The following is a 15,921-nucleotide window of genomic DNA, read 5'->3' on the forward strand; positions in this document are numbered from 1 at the left end:
CGCTCACAATAGTGGAGTGGGAAATTGAAGATGATGACTGTGGGGCTACCAAACTGGTGTTGAAGAGACGATTTGATGCAACTTCGCGCGGGTCGGCGGTAACTAATGTGATTCATCCGCTAGCCTAATTAGTCATAGTCCGGCGATGCCCCAGAACGCGCAAAAGTGGGCCGATGTCAGCGCGTCGCTCACCCAACCTAATCCCTTTGTCCTTCCCGAAGTCCCCGCATGGACAACTTTGGAAGCACTTTCGCCAACCTATGCATATAACCGTCCAGATATTGGTAACTCAACTGGCAAGCTCGAGAAGCTACAATGACCAACTGTCTCCTGGCGATAGCTGTCCCACCCTGAATGTGTAGAAGCACCCCACTGCACAGGCCGCAGGCTCGCATCCTGGTCCACCATAGGAGGATGGCATGCAGCGCTAATAGCCACGGAGCAGCTTGCAGCCAGAGGAATACCAGCAGGGTATTTGAAACACGGGAGCACTGCCCCGAAACCTGCGATGATGGTCGCGATGACAAGCGTCAAGATTATGGCCATTGGCGAATATCCGACTGTCGAGATCTGGTTTACAGGTTGTCGCGTTTGATCCGTGATGGAAATGCGGACCATGAAGACACTCTGGGAAGCGAGCCAATGGAAGAGGCCAGAGATAATCGTCATGGGGATCGCATATCGAAACGGCACATTAAGCCAATGGGTATCTCGCTGTCCTCCACGCGGAGAGGTGACCCGAAGGGGTTTGCGCTCGTTCAGATACGAGGCCCATTCGTGTGCGACAAGCATGTTCGTATAAAGTGCGTTAAAGGCTAGGTAAAAGTAGGACAGTAGTACTTGTGGTGTGTTTGCAAGCATAATACTACCTACGAGCGGAAGGTTGGAGCTGAACAGGTTGGCGCCGTTTACGGTGCCAAAACCAATTTGCCATAGTTCGCGTGGGTCCGAGGGCATACCCACGAGAGAATAGTAAAGACTTGGAATGCCGAAAACGAAGACGGCGAAATAACTGGCCCGGGCATGATAAGCTTAGATCGTGGGTCAAGGTCTGCTGACTTACGTTGCGTATGTCCAGATCCATCTGCTCTCACTAGGAGCCTTCCTCCACCTCTCCTCTTTTGCATTGTATCTTTGGGGAATGGATTTCCGCGCTGGTTGTTGGGGCTTACCCTCTTTTTCCCAAAGAGACTCGATAAGCTGTCTGGAATATAGACAGCGATTGCGGGTTGTCGGATCTGGCTCATCGAGATATGTCGCCACTACATCGCCCACCGTAACAAGAGGAGCATGGTCTCCACAGATGAAGAGCGTCGCAGCTATACAGGCCACCTTGACAATGTTTGAAAGTATGACAGCCAGTGCGATAGAGAAGCTGAACTGTAGTTTACAGAATTCTTCGACTTGCTCGACTATGCAATGATTGATTCGATTGCCGTAAGGTCGCCAATCTGACCGATTGTGCGGCACTTCATAGCGACTCCGAACATCGCAGCCCTTGACTACATGGGAAGGACAGCGCCACGTGTTCGATGGATAAATCTCTGGTGAGGCTATTTCGGGTAGTCTCTGCGTTGTGGGCGTAAGGTCGAGTTTGTGCGGCGATTTCCGGTCTATACGATCTGACGGGGAATTAATGTCATCCCAAACAAAATACGACGTGTTGGGGTTACGCCACAGTTGCCACGTTGTGTTATTCCGCCACACTGTAGGGTAGTCTTGCACCAGATAAACGTTACCCACTCCAGAGACGTAATGGTTGTCGTACTGGGTAAAGCAATCCGACGTGCTGATATTCTTGTATCTCGGCATCGTGCCGTCCTTTCTTAGATAGACGACATCAGAAAGATTGGGCCGATATTTGTCCATCTCTAGCACCATGTCCTCGGTAATACCTTTCGTGAGGTTCTTAAAGTTGGACGTGTCATATGGCGCTCCATGGAACCAATCATCTGTGATAGGAAGGACCGCGTAGTTGTTGGCCTGAAGTTTGGCGAAGACCACTGAATTGAAAAACAGGTGGAGTGGCACAGAGGTGCAGAGCAGTAGAAGCCAGACGGCTAATCTACTGCGTCCAATGTGTCTGAAGTTGCGCAAGTTTGGTACCCCGATGTGCAGCCATACTCGTTTCGCATGAGCCCGGTCAAGCTCTACCCTATTGGGGGCGCTGAGGACCTGCATGCAATAGTTGCTTGCGCATAACAGTAGTGTGCTGAGGATGTTGACGAGTAGATGAATTCTGACGTTCAATCTTCTTGTCCGTCCGCAGTTACCAATGCTCAATGTTCCGATGGTTCTTTCAATGACGTTTTCAGGGTTCTTCCATACCCATATTGTGACGACGATGTTGAAGATGGTGACTATTATCGCTCCTACGAGCGACAAGACTGCTCCGGGTCGCCATCCCGTCAAAAATGGTCGCCTGGCCGGCCGCCGAGGCTGAAACACCGCGGATCGGGTTAAAAGCAAGAAGTCGTCGTCGTGCGATTCATTTCCATTGCTCGTGGCAAAGCTCTCCGGTTTAGTTGAGCTAGTACGTGATTCACGAATAGTATCAATGCTGTAGTCACTGTTTTGCTCGTCCGTGGGCTCCCTACGCTGGTTAGCAACAATTACAAGGCTGCAATGACGTCATAGCCACGTGCCCAGCTCGCACCTTTCAAATAGCCGGATCCCTCCAGGGTCGACACCCACGCCCGAACGCTCTTCCCTATACGGAGATTCATACATGGCGTATGAATAGTGAATCTTGTGTCGCGTTGTAGTGGCATCACAAAGCATCTGAACGCCCATGGGGTTTTAATTGTTACCTACCTAGGTATGATCTTATCTCGGACCTGGAACTCCGCCACACTTTCCCCTTCCCGCTCGAACTGCGCCCCAGCCGCGCCAGACATTTGCCAGGTAGGGAAATGCATCTCGAGCATTCGCCGCGTGTTGGGTCGCGGGGGCCGAGCAGAAGCGAGCGGGCCGCATCTTGGTTCATGCCCAGCTGTAGTCTGCCTAGGAACTTAGGTAGAGTGCCTATCCTGCAACGCCAATGGTCTGCTCAGCCTCATCTTCTGAATATATCCCCGTGCTTACTGTACTGCTATCCTCACCGGTCGCAGTGACTTTGTGAGAATGCGGGAATTAACGTTACCTAGGTAACTCCGTGTCACCAGCACCCGTGGATTCGCCAACATAACGCCTTCATCTGCAGAGGCTCAAGTTTCTGTTCCATCGTGGGCAAAGTGGTGTATTAGAGTCCAACATGCGCTCTGATCTAGCTTCCGAAATTCTCACAGGTACGTGTGTGTGTGACGTCAGAGTACCCAATATAACTCGTGACAACCATACCTAGGTATAAGTTGTTGGAGGGCTGTGAGACAGACTTCCCATACAACACCACACTCCAAAGACAGCTTGTTCTATTCGCTGTATCGACACATATCCAATATCAACGCACAACATCATGTCGGACGATTGGTTTACTTCCAAACTTGCCCCCGAACAGGAAAATCATCCTCAGGAAGTAGAGGCTCTGAAAAACTACCTATATGAAAAGACCACCGCAGCGGAAGCAGCTCAGACTATCACGCGCCAGGTAGTAACTTCAGCCTCCCCTAAAAACGATATAGCTCGTCTACAAGTCCTCCTAATCGACGCTCTTGTAGACCAACCCGGCGATAGTCCCAGCCGTGAAGAGCCCTTGATATCTCTACTGCGCGCCATTGAGAAGCTCGAAGAACCCGACTTTGAGGCTGTCGAGCCAGCGCAGAGGCCCCAAGCGAAGCTTTGGAAAGGCTTCCCATATTTTGCCAATCGATGGTACGACATCGGTTATCGATCCGGAAGCTGGAAAATGGATGCGGAGAAGGCGAGTGGGCCACAACGTGACGTATTACGCAAAGAGCACGTGAGAAGGGCTGAGGTTGAAGCGCGGTTGGTATTCGAGGGGCTTGCGGGTATTCCTATTGACTGGGGATATGAAGTCATTGAGGATTCTCTGAAGAAAGACGCGCTGCTGGATTTCGAGGTGCCGGCTGCGGCGGCGTGGCTCCGTGGGTGTGGGAAGCGGTTTCGACAGGGCGCAGAAGAAGGGGAGAAAACATATGCGTTGGGTGGTGAAGCGATGAGTTTGGAGCGGTGGTCGGAGTGGAAAGCGCGGTTGCTACAGGTATTAAACCACTCGAGAGTTGTTCAGTTCGCGGCGGTCATGGCACTTAATGCTATAAATGCAGCAAATGGAGAGCAGGCGCTAGGATCTGGCATGATGTAGTTTGTACTCGAACAAGGCTGTATACCACAGGTTTGATCTTGTGTTGCGGTTGGAATACTACGTGAACTGCGGTATGAAAGTGATAATATGTTCTTGACTCTTACAAGCGCACCTGGGAGAGTGTCATGGTTGCCTTCAGTGCAACACAAATTCCATCAACTCATGCCCTTCCGACGTGCACTCCGCATCCATTTTACCATCGATGTAGGCTTCCCCAAGAAATCTGTACCCCTGTGGTCGATTATAGCTACCTGACCGACGAAGAATGACAGGTACGCTGCACCCATATAAGATCGCAATGACATCGTCCTTTGTGGTGTCTAACGGGCCGAGTCCTACGAGATCCTCGGAAGTTCTCACCGAAGTTGGTGAAATTGGCGATGTCGGGATTGAGTGCGAAGGTGGCGAGCCGGCTGGAATAGTCGACCTCCCTTGAAGGATTACCCTGTTGGAGGTCACCGCTCGGACATGCTCCAAGTAGTCTTTGACAATGCTCTGCGGTGATACAGATTCATCTGCGCGCAATAGGTCGGTCGTATCAATATCGCCGTTAGGAGTCTCGTTAAGTAGGCAGTAGTTGCAAGCTCGAGAGTAATACGTCGGTACGTCTGAGCCGTTGGGTCCACGACCGGCGACCAAAGTACGGCGAAGTTGATCGGGCGCTGGCTTGTTTGCCGACGCATCTCGGTAAGTCCATCCCAGCTTTTCCAGGCCTCGTTGCGGAATAAGGCTGGATCGTATCGGAGGTGAGCTCCAATTCACTGTCCCGATAAGATAGCCAGATACTGTCAACGAATTGTCTTGTGGGAAGACGGAGAGCCGTGGACCTGACTTGGGACTTGGTGACCACTCTCGAGCATCGCCGTCCCCGAATTGAACGATCTGAGTACTGCGCCCAGAAGCGTTGTACACCGCCTACAAGGCTGTCACCGGCTTTGCGGCCCCTGAATACTGCCTCGCCCGCTCCATAAGACCCGTCCTCTGCAGCTAGAATCCAAGACGGGGAGTGTTACAAGCCGTGGTGCAGCTGTGGGGCCAATGTCTAGCCCCAGTGATACGAGAGAGCTTCATAGCAATAATCATCGTTCCCAAGTTGATCTTCATCAACGACCTGTAGGATTGCGTTGATGTCGTCATATTCTTGTCCTGGCTTGACGATAAGCATGCGGACCTGCTTAGACCCAATGGATGAGTTTTCGTATGTGTCTTCGAGCTTTTTGAGGGCGTTCAGCATCCGTGACTTCGTCTTAGTGGGCTTCTCACCACCGGCAGGGTTTCGAATACCTTGGTTTTCTATGCTCTTGACTGCAGTCGGCTGAATCCTCTGATACCTCCTCAATTTTGGCAAAGAGGTCCCGACCTTTTGTGGTGGAGAGGAAGCTTTTGCTTCACCGATGCCGGTCGCTTTCGGAGCAAAGATAGCCGATAGTCGCGAGTCATGGCGATTTAGTCTTGGTCGTTGACGCGTATCGCGTGGGTCGCGGGAGTCTGATGCCTTGTTTGGAGTCTAGGGCGGTCAGATTATCGATGAGACATTGACAACTAGCGATACAAAGGCGAAGTCAGCTCACCTGATAAGCTGTCTCATTGTCTTGTTCGTCCGCACCCGCCATCGTGTCCACATGGTCTTGAGAATCGTCATCCAGCTTGGAACGCTTGTGTGCTTTCTTATTGCTGTTCGTTTTACCACCATCATGGACTCTTTTGTTAGACGGTGTCATTCTTAGAGAATGCGTATTCGCTCGTGCAAAAGATGTGGATCTAGGTCATGCCAGGTACCAAGAGCGGAGCAGGATCTCAACAGATATTATGCACTTCGCAAGCTTGCCAAAGGGGGAGGCACACGGGAAGGTGGTGTGGAGCTGATTGGATATCGTTGCAGCTCTCCCATCCCTCGCTTCACCAGACGAGGGTGACCGTACAGTTGCTGCATACTCGCGTCGGATGTAGTCTGCTCAGAGAAAGTCAAAGTTGCTACCCAGTCCAGATCAATAATCTGTCCACAATCTAGTTGGATACTTTCCAGGCTCTGCGCATATCCATGACATGATTCCGGTCGTGAAATTTCATATTTTGGCTTTGTGCGCACGCAGCTATAAGGTCTGATCTGCTCTCGAGTATCTGCCGGCCTGTAGGTGATGGATAAAAGTCATGCATGTGACGGCATGATCACCAGAGCTTTCCTCTTTCCGAGGTCATATCGAGCTGAGCCAGCTGATGAATCCATGCCCAGGTGGCGTTGATCCTGGGTTTATCAGGCCCGTTCCGTTCTAAGAGGCTTATCGAAACCGCCTGGGCAATGCAACCTTCCAGCCATGCAGGCGGTAGCTGGGAAGATGATTGCGATTTTTCAGCATTGGCGGCAAAGCACCTAGACATGTGAGCGAGACCAGGTATGAGAGCAGGTCTCAAAAGATTAGCTAAGTGGAGCTGTATCCATAGACAGTACGAAGTGGGTGCAGTTGACATGTTCGCCTTTGCAACGTGTGTCTGTTCGCGATACGCAGGTGGGTAGATGCGGAATGGCCCCCGCAGATGTGGGTAATTGCGATCTGCATCGTGCGCTCCGGCTTCTTTCGCGTGGTCTTCGCGGGCAGTGCACCAACACTTCCTGCCCGTTTCAACTATTGCGCGCTTGATGGCGCATCCACCAGCCTGCGCAAACGATGCGCGACGTCATACAAGCTTCGCTGTATGTTCGACATTCGATCGCTGATCGGTGTGCACTCGACGACGGAACGGCTGTCCCATGCATACTCCACTACGCGCGCCTGGCGCCTTGGCAGTGTCGGCGATGCAAGTACTGCAGCCTAAGGCTCTTTCAGCCTTGGTGTCTATAGCAAGAAAGTGTCTTTCTGATATGATGCCTCGCTCAGCCTGGAGGTTAGCACGTTGTTGGACTGCGCCACAACAGGTGCAACGCCACCGAGCTCATATAGGCCTTCCGTGATCGTCGCTGAGCAAAGCATTGCCATTGAACGACTATGGACCCTCTCAGTGTTACCGCAAACGTGATTACGGTATTACAGGTCGCCAGCTCCATTATAACAATATGCTACGAAGTCCGTTCAGCTCTCAAGCAGAGTCCTTGGTCCCTCACCAGAACCATCGACGAGATAAGAGACCTTCGAAATGTGTTGGAGAGCTTAGAACAGGTCTGCCGCGCACTCGACACATCAAAAGAGTCCGACACAGCACGTTTCCGTACATTCCAACTACTATGCGAGTCCGAGACCAGCCCGTTAAGTCGCTGCCTCCAAGAGCTATTGGATCTAGAGAAGAAGATCAGCTCCGGCAAGCAGACTTCTGGAAGGTCAACTCTGTTGGCGAAAGCGCGAGTGTTCGCCCAGGTTATGGGCTGGCAGCTGAAAGAAGGTGACGCGAAAGTTTGTCTAGAAAGAATAGAGCGGTGCAAAAGCACTATACTTCTAGCGTTGACCGCAGATGAGACGTAGGCTGCCCCCACTTCATCACTCATCTCAGACTCAGCTCATCAAGCCTTGTAGAGCTCTGCTCCTTGACATCAGGAAGATGACCATCTCTCTGAACGAGACCACGGCCCATGTGCATGGCAATGTTTCCAAGCTCCTCACTAGGATAGAGAGCGCAGAACTAGGTATGCCTCTTTATAACGTGCAACTTTCAGCAGCTGATGCGCACAGATGATCGATCTCGAGCTCTTACACATTGGCTTGCTCCAGTGACGCCGTGGGAGAGCCATGAAGCAGCCGCTTCTGCAAGGAAAACTGGAACAGGCGGCTGGTTCATCGAGTCGAAGGTGTTTCAAGCCTGGTCTGTCTCTGGCAATGCTGGACTATGGCTGAGCGGCTTTCGTATGTAACGTTGTGACATCAGAAGTGGCCGTGCTGACATCTTCGCTTAGCTGGGTCTGGCAAAACTATCCTTTTGTGAGTATGTGTTGAACTCTCGAGTATGCAACATCTAACTTGACCGAAGCGCAAACGTCATCCAGTCTCTCGAGAGTTTATTGCCTTCTTTGCCGCAACCCACGTTGGCGGCGTTCTTCTATTGCGACTTCCGCAAGGCCGAAGCACATGACCCCACTAATATTCTAGGCTCTTTGGTCGCGCAGATATGTTCCCAAACCGGAGCCAGCTATGACGAGTTAGAGGCTGCTTTTGATCATAGTCGCCATTCGAACAAACGGCCATCCATGGCCTTGCTGAGAGATATGCTATGTTTGCTTTCCGCGTCGAGAAGAATCATCTTGCTAGTCGATGCGATTGACGAATGCGTTCAGCGGAAGGAGTTATTGTCATCCATGGCTTATCTCCAGAGCCTGGGAAAGAATATTAGCATCTTCCTTACGAGTCGGCATGAGCTCGATATCCAGGATGCACTGGCTTCATTCGAGCTCATTCAGATGGAAGGCTGGACAAGAGAGGTCGATGAAGACATCAAAACGTATATCGACCACAGACTACAAACTGATCGAAGTTTGTTACGACTGAAACCATCTGTGAGGGATGAGATTAGTGTATGTTTACATGGAAGATCTTGTGGAATGTAAGTGCCTATTTCATGAACTTGCGTCACATGATAGTAACACTACAGGTTTCGATTGGTTCAGTGCAGTCTTGATCAAGTATCTGCGCTTCGAACCGTCCGCGATATCCGGACCACTCTCCAGCACCTCCCACAGGAGCTCGGACAGATATATGAAAGCATACTAATGAGAGTTTCCGCCGCTGATACACCCATCGTTCGCAAAGTCCTACTTTGGCTCTCGTTCACGGTGTTGCCAGTCACACTAGAGGAGCTTCACTCTGCTATCGCTATTGAACATGACTGCGAAGAGCTGGATGAAGACTCGTGCCTAAGCAGCGCAGAAGAGATAATTGCTGTTTGCGGCAGTCTAATCACAGTCTCAACGAATGGGCCAGGCCATGTTCGTCTCGCTCACCTTTCTGTGAAAGACTATCTGCTTTCACAAGACATTCGCAACGGCCCTGCGACAGGCTTTGCGCTCAATCGAACAGCAAGCTATCGCGAACTTGCTTTGGACTGCCTTACCTATCTCTCTTTCCGGAGCTTTCAGAGCGGCCCTTCAACATCTAAGGACGATTTCGCTGCACGCTTGGAACACTACCCTTTCCTACGCCATGCGACCACATCCTGGACATACTATCTACGGGCAGCTGAAACTCCAGAGAAAGCATCAATCCAGCATGAAGAAAAGGTTCTTGCGTTCTTTTCTCCGTCCAATCACGAAGCGTTCATGTCCTGGATCCAAACTTTGAACGCCGGGTCTTCCTCGGCCGGCAGTAGTTGGTCTTCATACCCAAAGCATGCAACCGCTTTGTACTATGCAGCATCTTTCGGGTTGCTCCACGTATGTCAGCATATCATCCACCAAGGAGTAGACTTGAACGTCCCAGGAAGTCGATACGGAGGTACTGCGCTGCATGGAGCCGTGTGTCGTGACCAACTGTCGGTCATTCGCGCACTATTAGAGGCGGGTGCGGACGTCAACAAATGCGATTTTGACAATGTTAGTCCACTGCATACTGCTTCAGCAGAAGGCTATGTGGACTGTGTCAAGCTGCTGCTCCATTATGGGGCGAACAAAGATGCGCTTGACAGGGGTGGAGAGAAGCCCATTGATTGGGCTAGGAATGCGGAGCAAGATGACTGTCGGGATGTACTCGATGCAAATCTTGTAGAGATTGCAGAGCCCGTAGCTGGTGCGGATGAGGCGAAGATGTGGACTGGATGGAAGGGGACGTACGTTCCTGTTTGGTCGTCGCGAGTATAATGTCTCCGCTGCGCAAAACCCTAGATAGGCCATCTCGACTCATACTTGAAGTGTCGCTTGCGAGATCATCTCTGTTGGTCATTTCTTTTGGTCATGAAGCGGACGGAGAAATCGTGATATTTTGATAAATGCATATGATGCGAGAGCCTTTTGAAACGCGTCACTCAGGCTGCGTATCACATTTGGTCATAAACCACATGAAACTCCTTTTGCACCCTCACACCCCCTAGCGAGCCTGCGATGTCTTCTCTAGTCAAGCCCTCCCTAGAGCTCGATAACGATGTCGCTGCTGATCGACTCTGCTCCACATTCCTGTGTGTAGCGTCGTCCTTCCCGGAGTATACGATTGTGGATAGCTCAATGCCGTGCTGATGACGAAGAGGCTCTTCAGAGATGCTAGGCGTTCTGTTGACACTCCCGGTGAAACGGTTGCATAATGAGTTCCAAGCTTTATCGGAGGTCCGCCCCACTTTCAAGTCGTCCTGAGTGGTTTTGGCGGCGCTGCTTCTACCCTTGGACGTCGTCCGTATACCACCCCGACTTGCTCCCATATGCGTGCTCATACCGCCGATTTGTAGATGCGAGAGGAAGGTCTGGATACGAGGTAGTGTAGCGTGATTGATCGAAAGGTGAACAACGATTTGATCCATTACGGCCCATCTCAATTGCGATCCTGGGATGTGATTAGCGATATGCTCTGATGAGAACATGGCTCCTTACGTGTTTGATCCTCTAGCTGAAGAGCTTTGTGAATGACTACCATTCGTCCAATATCCACGACGCAAATGAGTAAACGCGATCCGAACAGCCAAAATACAATGGATTTGGTATGGGCTTTCATTTGAACACCCCGGATAAGTGGAAAGATCCAGAAAGCAAGTATAGTGTCGCTTAATATGTTAAAGATCGTGATCGGATAGTACACGTTGCCATGTGTAGAGCAAGTCTTCGGACTAAGTATCCAAGGTTGTGGTAGCTGGCATTGGAAGGCGATCAGAAAGAGAGAGAGTAGTGTGTAGACAGCGACCATAGGTATAAGCCATCTGGTAGCTTTAGGCCCGACTTGTTTTGGAGCGATGCGTTGGAACAGAACAACGAGCGATAGTTTAGCGAGAGCGAGAGCAATGACGCCCGAGATTTGTGCGGTCCAAAAAAGCTATAAGTATATGTTTAGTAAAGTCCGCAGCCCCTAATACAACTGTTTACCTTGAAGTAATGGGCCGTTTGCTTGTCATCAAGCGTATCCTGGTGTCTGCCCAGGCCTGCTCGGACGCAGAAGTGAGACAGGATGGACGTGAAGACACCAAAACACTGAGCTTGGTTAGCAAAGTGAGTACAGGAAGTTGAGATATGAATTCTTACAAGTCCTGCACCAAACACGATGTCATCAGACTCGAGCTGATGGAACTTTTGCCGCCGCATTGCCATGCGGACAGTTGCGATGAGGATACTTGTAACTGGAAGAACGATGGAGACAATCGTGTTGATCGGGCCATGGTCTTCGGCCGTGAGTGCGGCTATGGGTTGAATCGTGCCAGCCATGATAGAGCGACGAAGTAGTGTTGGAGTTGGCACGACCGAAACGCTGACGTCTAAGATCACTCATACTAAATGTCCTTCCTCACGACCAGCTCACTGGGTTCATTCGGGCGTTCATTCGTGCAGGCACGGCAGGAGCAAAATCCTTCTCGCTGATAGCCAACATAGGAGTTGGCGGGCAGTACCCTGCTCGCATAAAACAGGTGCCTATGATAAGAGAGTCGCCGCCGCTCTTAGGAGCCTCATCTCATACGCGACTATGAGGCGCAGTAGGAATGATATTGCTCAGAGCCCGTGCCGACTTCGATGATCACGTCAGAGAGACTTATAAGGGACATGGCGGTAGGCGGTGTCGCCTGCGAGATACTCCTTCGAGGCCTCATCTCTGTTCCTTCCTTTATACTGAGTGATAGCTGTCAGAGGTCAATTAGCCGAGGCGTAAAGTATATGATGCTACTCAAAGCAAACTTACTGTATGGCTTGCACAAGAGTATCATGGACGATGCAAAGGTCTCAGTAAGGCCATAGATGCCCACCTACGCGGCCTACCAGGGTGGGCGTGATGGCGAAAGGCAGGTCGCATCGCTCGAGTGTGACTTGGGTGTGCATCCACAGGAACCGAGCGGCTGGGCGCCCGCCGCCGCGCGCGGCTTGAAGCGAGGTTGATGAAAGCAGTAGAGTACCGTCAACGTAGGAAAAGATTGAACAGGTCTGCAGCCTACATTAACATCCATGAGTGAGAACATGCGAAGTAGGCGACCTGACTTCGATGTAGACTCCAAATCTGTTCATGTACACATCCTAAATTCCTTGCGATGCGAGAAGTGATGAATGAAGCTCGAGCGCGAAGCCCGGAAGGAAGGTGGAGTGATGATTGAAGCGACGGCGAAGAGCGGTTAGCGGTAATACTGCGCCAAGACCCTAATGAGGTTAAAGGCCCGGGCTAATTTCCATCAAGACCTCGGGAGGGTCAGGCCCGTGCCGTTGCTGTTCCCCCACCCGCACGGCAATGCTTCTTTTACGCCGCCTCAGATCCGAAGAAGACAAAGAGCTGCGAGCCGCAGCTACTAACGCCATTTGATAATGAGATTCCGTGTCTGTCGACAGGCGAGCTGCTGTACCGCGCGCGCAAAAACACCAATCCTTCAATTAGTGCTCTGCTACCTAGGCATCTCTTCCACTGATAGAGTGCGGTTGTCGAGCCTCAATAGTACCTAGGTACTATCGGCTAGCAATCTATATGTTGCATGGAGAGAATGGGGAGGGCTGTTAAGAGGGGACCTGGAAGTAAAGAACCCTGTCAGTGCACATCCAAGGTAACATTCGAACGCAGCTTCTACCCCAACGAACTGTTTTAGACACCTCGCGTCGATGCAGACTTGCGGCGTAGGCATCCTGCGATCCCCACTGTCTCTTTGGCGACTGGCTAGGTCTGCTTCTGGAGCTTGACTACATGAGTCAAGTTGGAATCCTGAGATACGCCCGGGCATGGGACGTAAACAGGAAGTATACTGCAGCTCGCTTCGCAAATGTCAGGATCTATGCCGCTCAACAAGAGGTCGGCTCTAATGGTCGTTTGTGGTCAGCCCCAGGATAAAACCTCTGAACCCCATGTCCAGTGAAATCCCTTACCACTCACAATGCTTCGTACTTTCACGGTTTCCCACGACCACGACGCATCTCTACGACCCTCTCCTCGTTCCATCGATATGGACAAGGATGAGACGCTTGTCACGACAACCGTTCCAGATTATCACGATGGACTACGGGAGAAGACGGAGAGACGCAAGGATGAAACTCTCCCCTCTGGTTCCTCAAGTAGTGGCGGGTTCCAAGTAAGTCCCACCGATTCATTGCTCAAAGATTGGCCAGCTAATTTCTCTCTCAGCGCTACATAAACCAACTCGCCATCAACAACTTTGGCTTCACACTCCAAGTAGCATGGGAAGCTGTTGGCTTGTCATTCCAGCTTGCATGGCTCAATGGTGGCCCTGCCGCGCTTGTCTGGGGGTCTATGATCGCTGGCGTCGGCTCTACCCTCGTTGCTACAGCTTTGGGGGAGATGGCCTCCATGGACCCCACCGTAGGTGCACAGTACAGATGGTCGGCGCGCTTCGCTTCATTCGCTCCCGAGTTCTGGGGGTTTATTCAGGGCTGGATCACAGTCATTGCCTGGATTTGCAGCTGCGCCGGCGCCTTCTCCTTCATGTCGAACACCTTGTCCGGCTTGATTATCTTCAACAGTCCAAGCTACGAACCAAAGGCCTGGCACTCGACGGTGTTTCTGATCGCTTTCCTCATTGTTCCGCTAGTTCTTAACCTCTACTTGCGAAAGATCATCAACTATCTGGAAACGATCGGTGGCATTTTCCACGTTGTCTTCTTCGTGGCCATCGTTGCGACACTCTGCACGCTTGCGAAGCGCAGTACACCCGAGTACGTCTTCATGACCCTGCACACGGACGCCGGTTGGGAAAATCCCGGTGTTGCATTCTCTATTGGCATGCTCGCTGTAGCATATCCCATCAGCAGTTTTGATGGTGTCCTCCACATGAGTAAGCTGCGCAACCCAACTCAACCTCCAATCCCAGTGCTAACATAGTCCACAGTCGAGGAGACCAAAGAACCTCGCAAGCGGGTGCCCAAAGCTATGATCTTGGCAACCTCTCTGAACGCAATCATGATGGTGGCTTTCTGTATCTGCTTGATGTTCTGCATTGGTGATGAAGAAGCCGTCGCGAAATCGATCTTGCCGATTACGGAGGTCTTCTACTCCGCGTAAGTGCACCACCTGAGTGGCGACACACGTTCAATACTAACATACTGCAAAAGAACAGGGTCTAAGGCAGCATCAACGGCGATGACGGTTTTGATGGGACTTCAACTCATGGTTGGCAACTTTAACATCGTTGCATCCGTGGCTCGATTAGTCTGGCGATTCGCATCCGACAAAGGCCTTCCTTTTCACCAGCACTTCACCTACGTGAGTCTTGACCATGCTCAGAGTGATCGAATCGAACTGACAAAGTTCTAGATCCATCCGACGCTACAAGTTCCGATACCCGCACTCTTCCTAGTTGGCTTCATCTGCTGCCTTCTATCGCTCATCAACCTCGGTTCCGCAGCCGCCTTCAATTCGCTCATATCCCTACCTACCATCGCGCTATACGTATCATACCTCGTCCCTATCTCGCTATTCACGGCTCGTCAGCTTGCCGGTAAACATCCGAAGTACGGGCCCTTTCAATTGGGCAGATGGAGCATTCCGATCAAGCTCTGCACTATTGTCTACTTGGTATACATCATCATCTTTGTATCGTTCCCAGCATCAAGACCGGTGACAAGCTTGACAATGAACTATGCGCCACCGATTCTTATCGGATTCATGGTCATTGCGATGGTGGATTGGTTTGTTAGGGGTCGCAAGAAGTTTGAGGTACCTACAGCCGCACTCGAGCATGGGGAGGAAGAGAGGTAACAGGTGAGAAGATTCGAGTCTGCATCGTAGCATAGTATCAAGATCAGGCGTTGTGTTTGAGCGTTCCATCGGAGGTGCATCTTCATTGGCGTGTTTCGTCAGCTCTTACGACATCGCAAGCTCGGCAGGCGATACGCGACCCTTTCATCGGGTGAGAACCAAAAAAGGAAAACAAATCCACGTTAGTAAACAGTCCTGCCAATGCCCTGCAGATATGAGCCCTGGTGCATGAATACGAAACGAATTATTCAGAACTGAGACCGGAGTCGTATCGAATGCGAAGTTGCGTCATCACAAGCATTTGAGACTGGAGGCTTTCATTGCCCATTGAGTAGTCCTAATGAATCTGTACGCTGCTAGATTTTACTAGTAATCATTATCATGACTTAGCTTCGACCGCTGCCGCGGATGTGCAGCACCTGTACCACAGTAGTACCTCTACATTCATCTACCCAACCTCCAACCACCATCCACAGGCCTCAAAGAGACTTTCAGTTCTTTCGCACGGAGCTCCATGTCACTCTTCTTCTCTAGAACCTCACTTCCCCGCGCCTCTTCTTGCAAGCCACCAAGTAGCACTGCCAGGCTTGAAGATTTCCAGATACCGTAGCGCCGGCCGCTCCCATCGCTCCTCCATGTTTTCCAAATGGTCGTGGCGAGGAAGATCATCGTGAATGCGATCAAGCTTGTGGGAAAAATGATCCAGGCCCATCGAACTTGAATGCACGTTGCCGTCTCCATAACAGTCCCCTTAGCGAAGCCATACTCTGGATCTATGGATGCCCTGATCCGTCGTGTCTGTTTAGTCATCGCTCGAGCTATCTTACTAGCATATTCCTCGACTATAGAGAGATTGGACTGCCCGTT

General features: G+C 51.2%; 4 protein-coding genes across 4 annotated transcripts; 3 read left to right on the top strand and 1 right to left on the bottom strand.

Moving 5' to 3' along the window:
* Window positions 1-3,454: 3,454 nt before the first annotated feature.
* Window positions 3,455-4,261, top strand: J4E86_006384 (uncharacterized protein; the record flags this gene model as incomplete). Its single annotated transcript, XM_051446913.1, has 1 exon — window positions 3,455-4,261. The coding sequence occupies one exon, from the start codon at window positions 3,455-3,457 to the stop codon at window positions 4,259-4,261; it is 807 nt and encodes a 268-aa protein (XP_051301398.1).
* A 1,042-nt stretch (window positions 4,262-5,303) lies between these two features.
* Window positions 5,304-5,874, bottom strand: J4E86_006385 (uncharacterized protein; the record flags this gene model as incomplete). The annotated part of the gene is made up of 2 exons (XM_051446914.1): window positions 5,304-5,768; window positions 5,833-5,874. 2 exons carry the CDS (start codon window positions 5,872-5,874, stop codon window positions 5,304-5,306), a joined length of 507 nt encoding a protein of 168 aa, XP_051301399.1.
* Window positions 5,875-7,245: 1,371 nt separating this feature from the next.
* J4E86_006386 (uncharacterized protein) lies at window positions 7,246-7,927 on the top strand (the record flags this gene model as incomplete). Its single annotated transcript, XM_051446915.1, has 2 exons — window positions 7,246-7,647; window positions 7,745-7,927. 2 exons carry the CDS (start codon window positions 7,246-7,248, stop codon window positions 7,925-7,927), a joined length of 585 nt encoding a protein of 194 aa, XP_051301400.1.
* A 5,289-nt stretch (window positions 7,928-13,216) lies between these two features.
* On the top strand, window positions 13,217-15,054 carry J4E86_006387 (uncharacterized protein; the record flags this gene model as incomplete). Its single annotated transcript, XM_051446916.1, has 5 exons — window positions 13,217-13,411; window positions 13,465-14,131; window positions 14,186-14,354; window positions 14,409-14,559; window positions 14,611-15,054. The coding sequence occupies 5 exons, from the start codon at window positions 13,217-13,219 to the stop codon at window positions 15,052-15,054; spliced, it is 1,626 nt and encodes a 541-aa protein (XP_051301401.1).
* Between the last annotated feature and the right edge of the window lie 867 nt (window positions 15,055-15,921).

The sequence above is a fragment of the Alternaria arbusti genome (genome assembly GCF_024043155.1).
Source record: "Alternaria arbusti strain BMP 1465 chromosome Unknown scaffold_8, whole genome shotgun sequence".
NCBI classification, from domain to species: domain Eukaryota; kingdom Fungi; phylum Ascomycota; class Dothideomycetes; order Pleosporales; family Pleosporaceae; genus Alternaria; species Alternaria arbusti.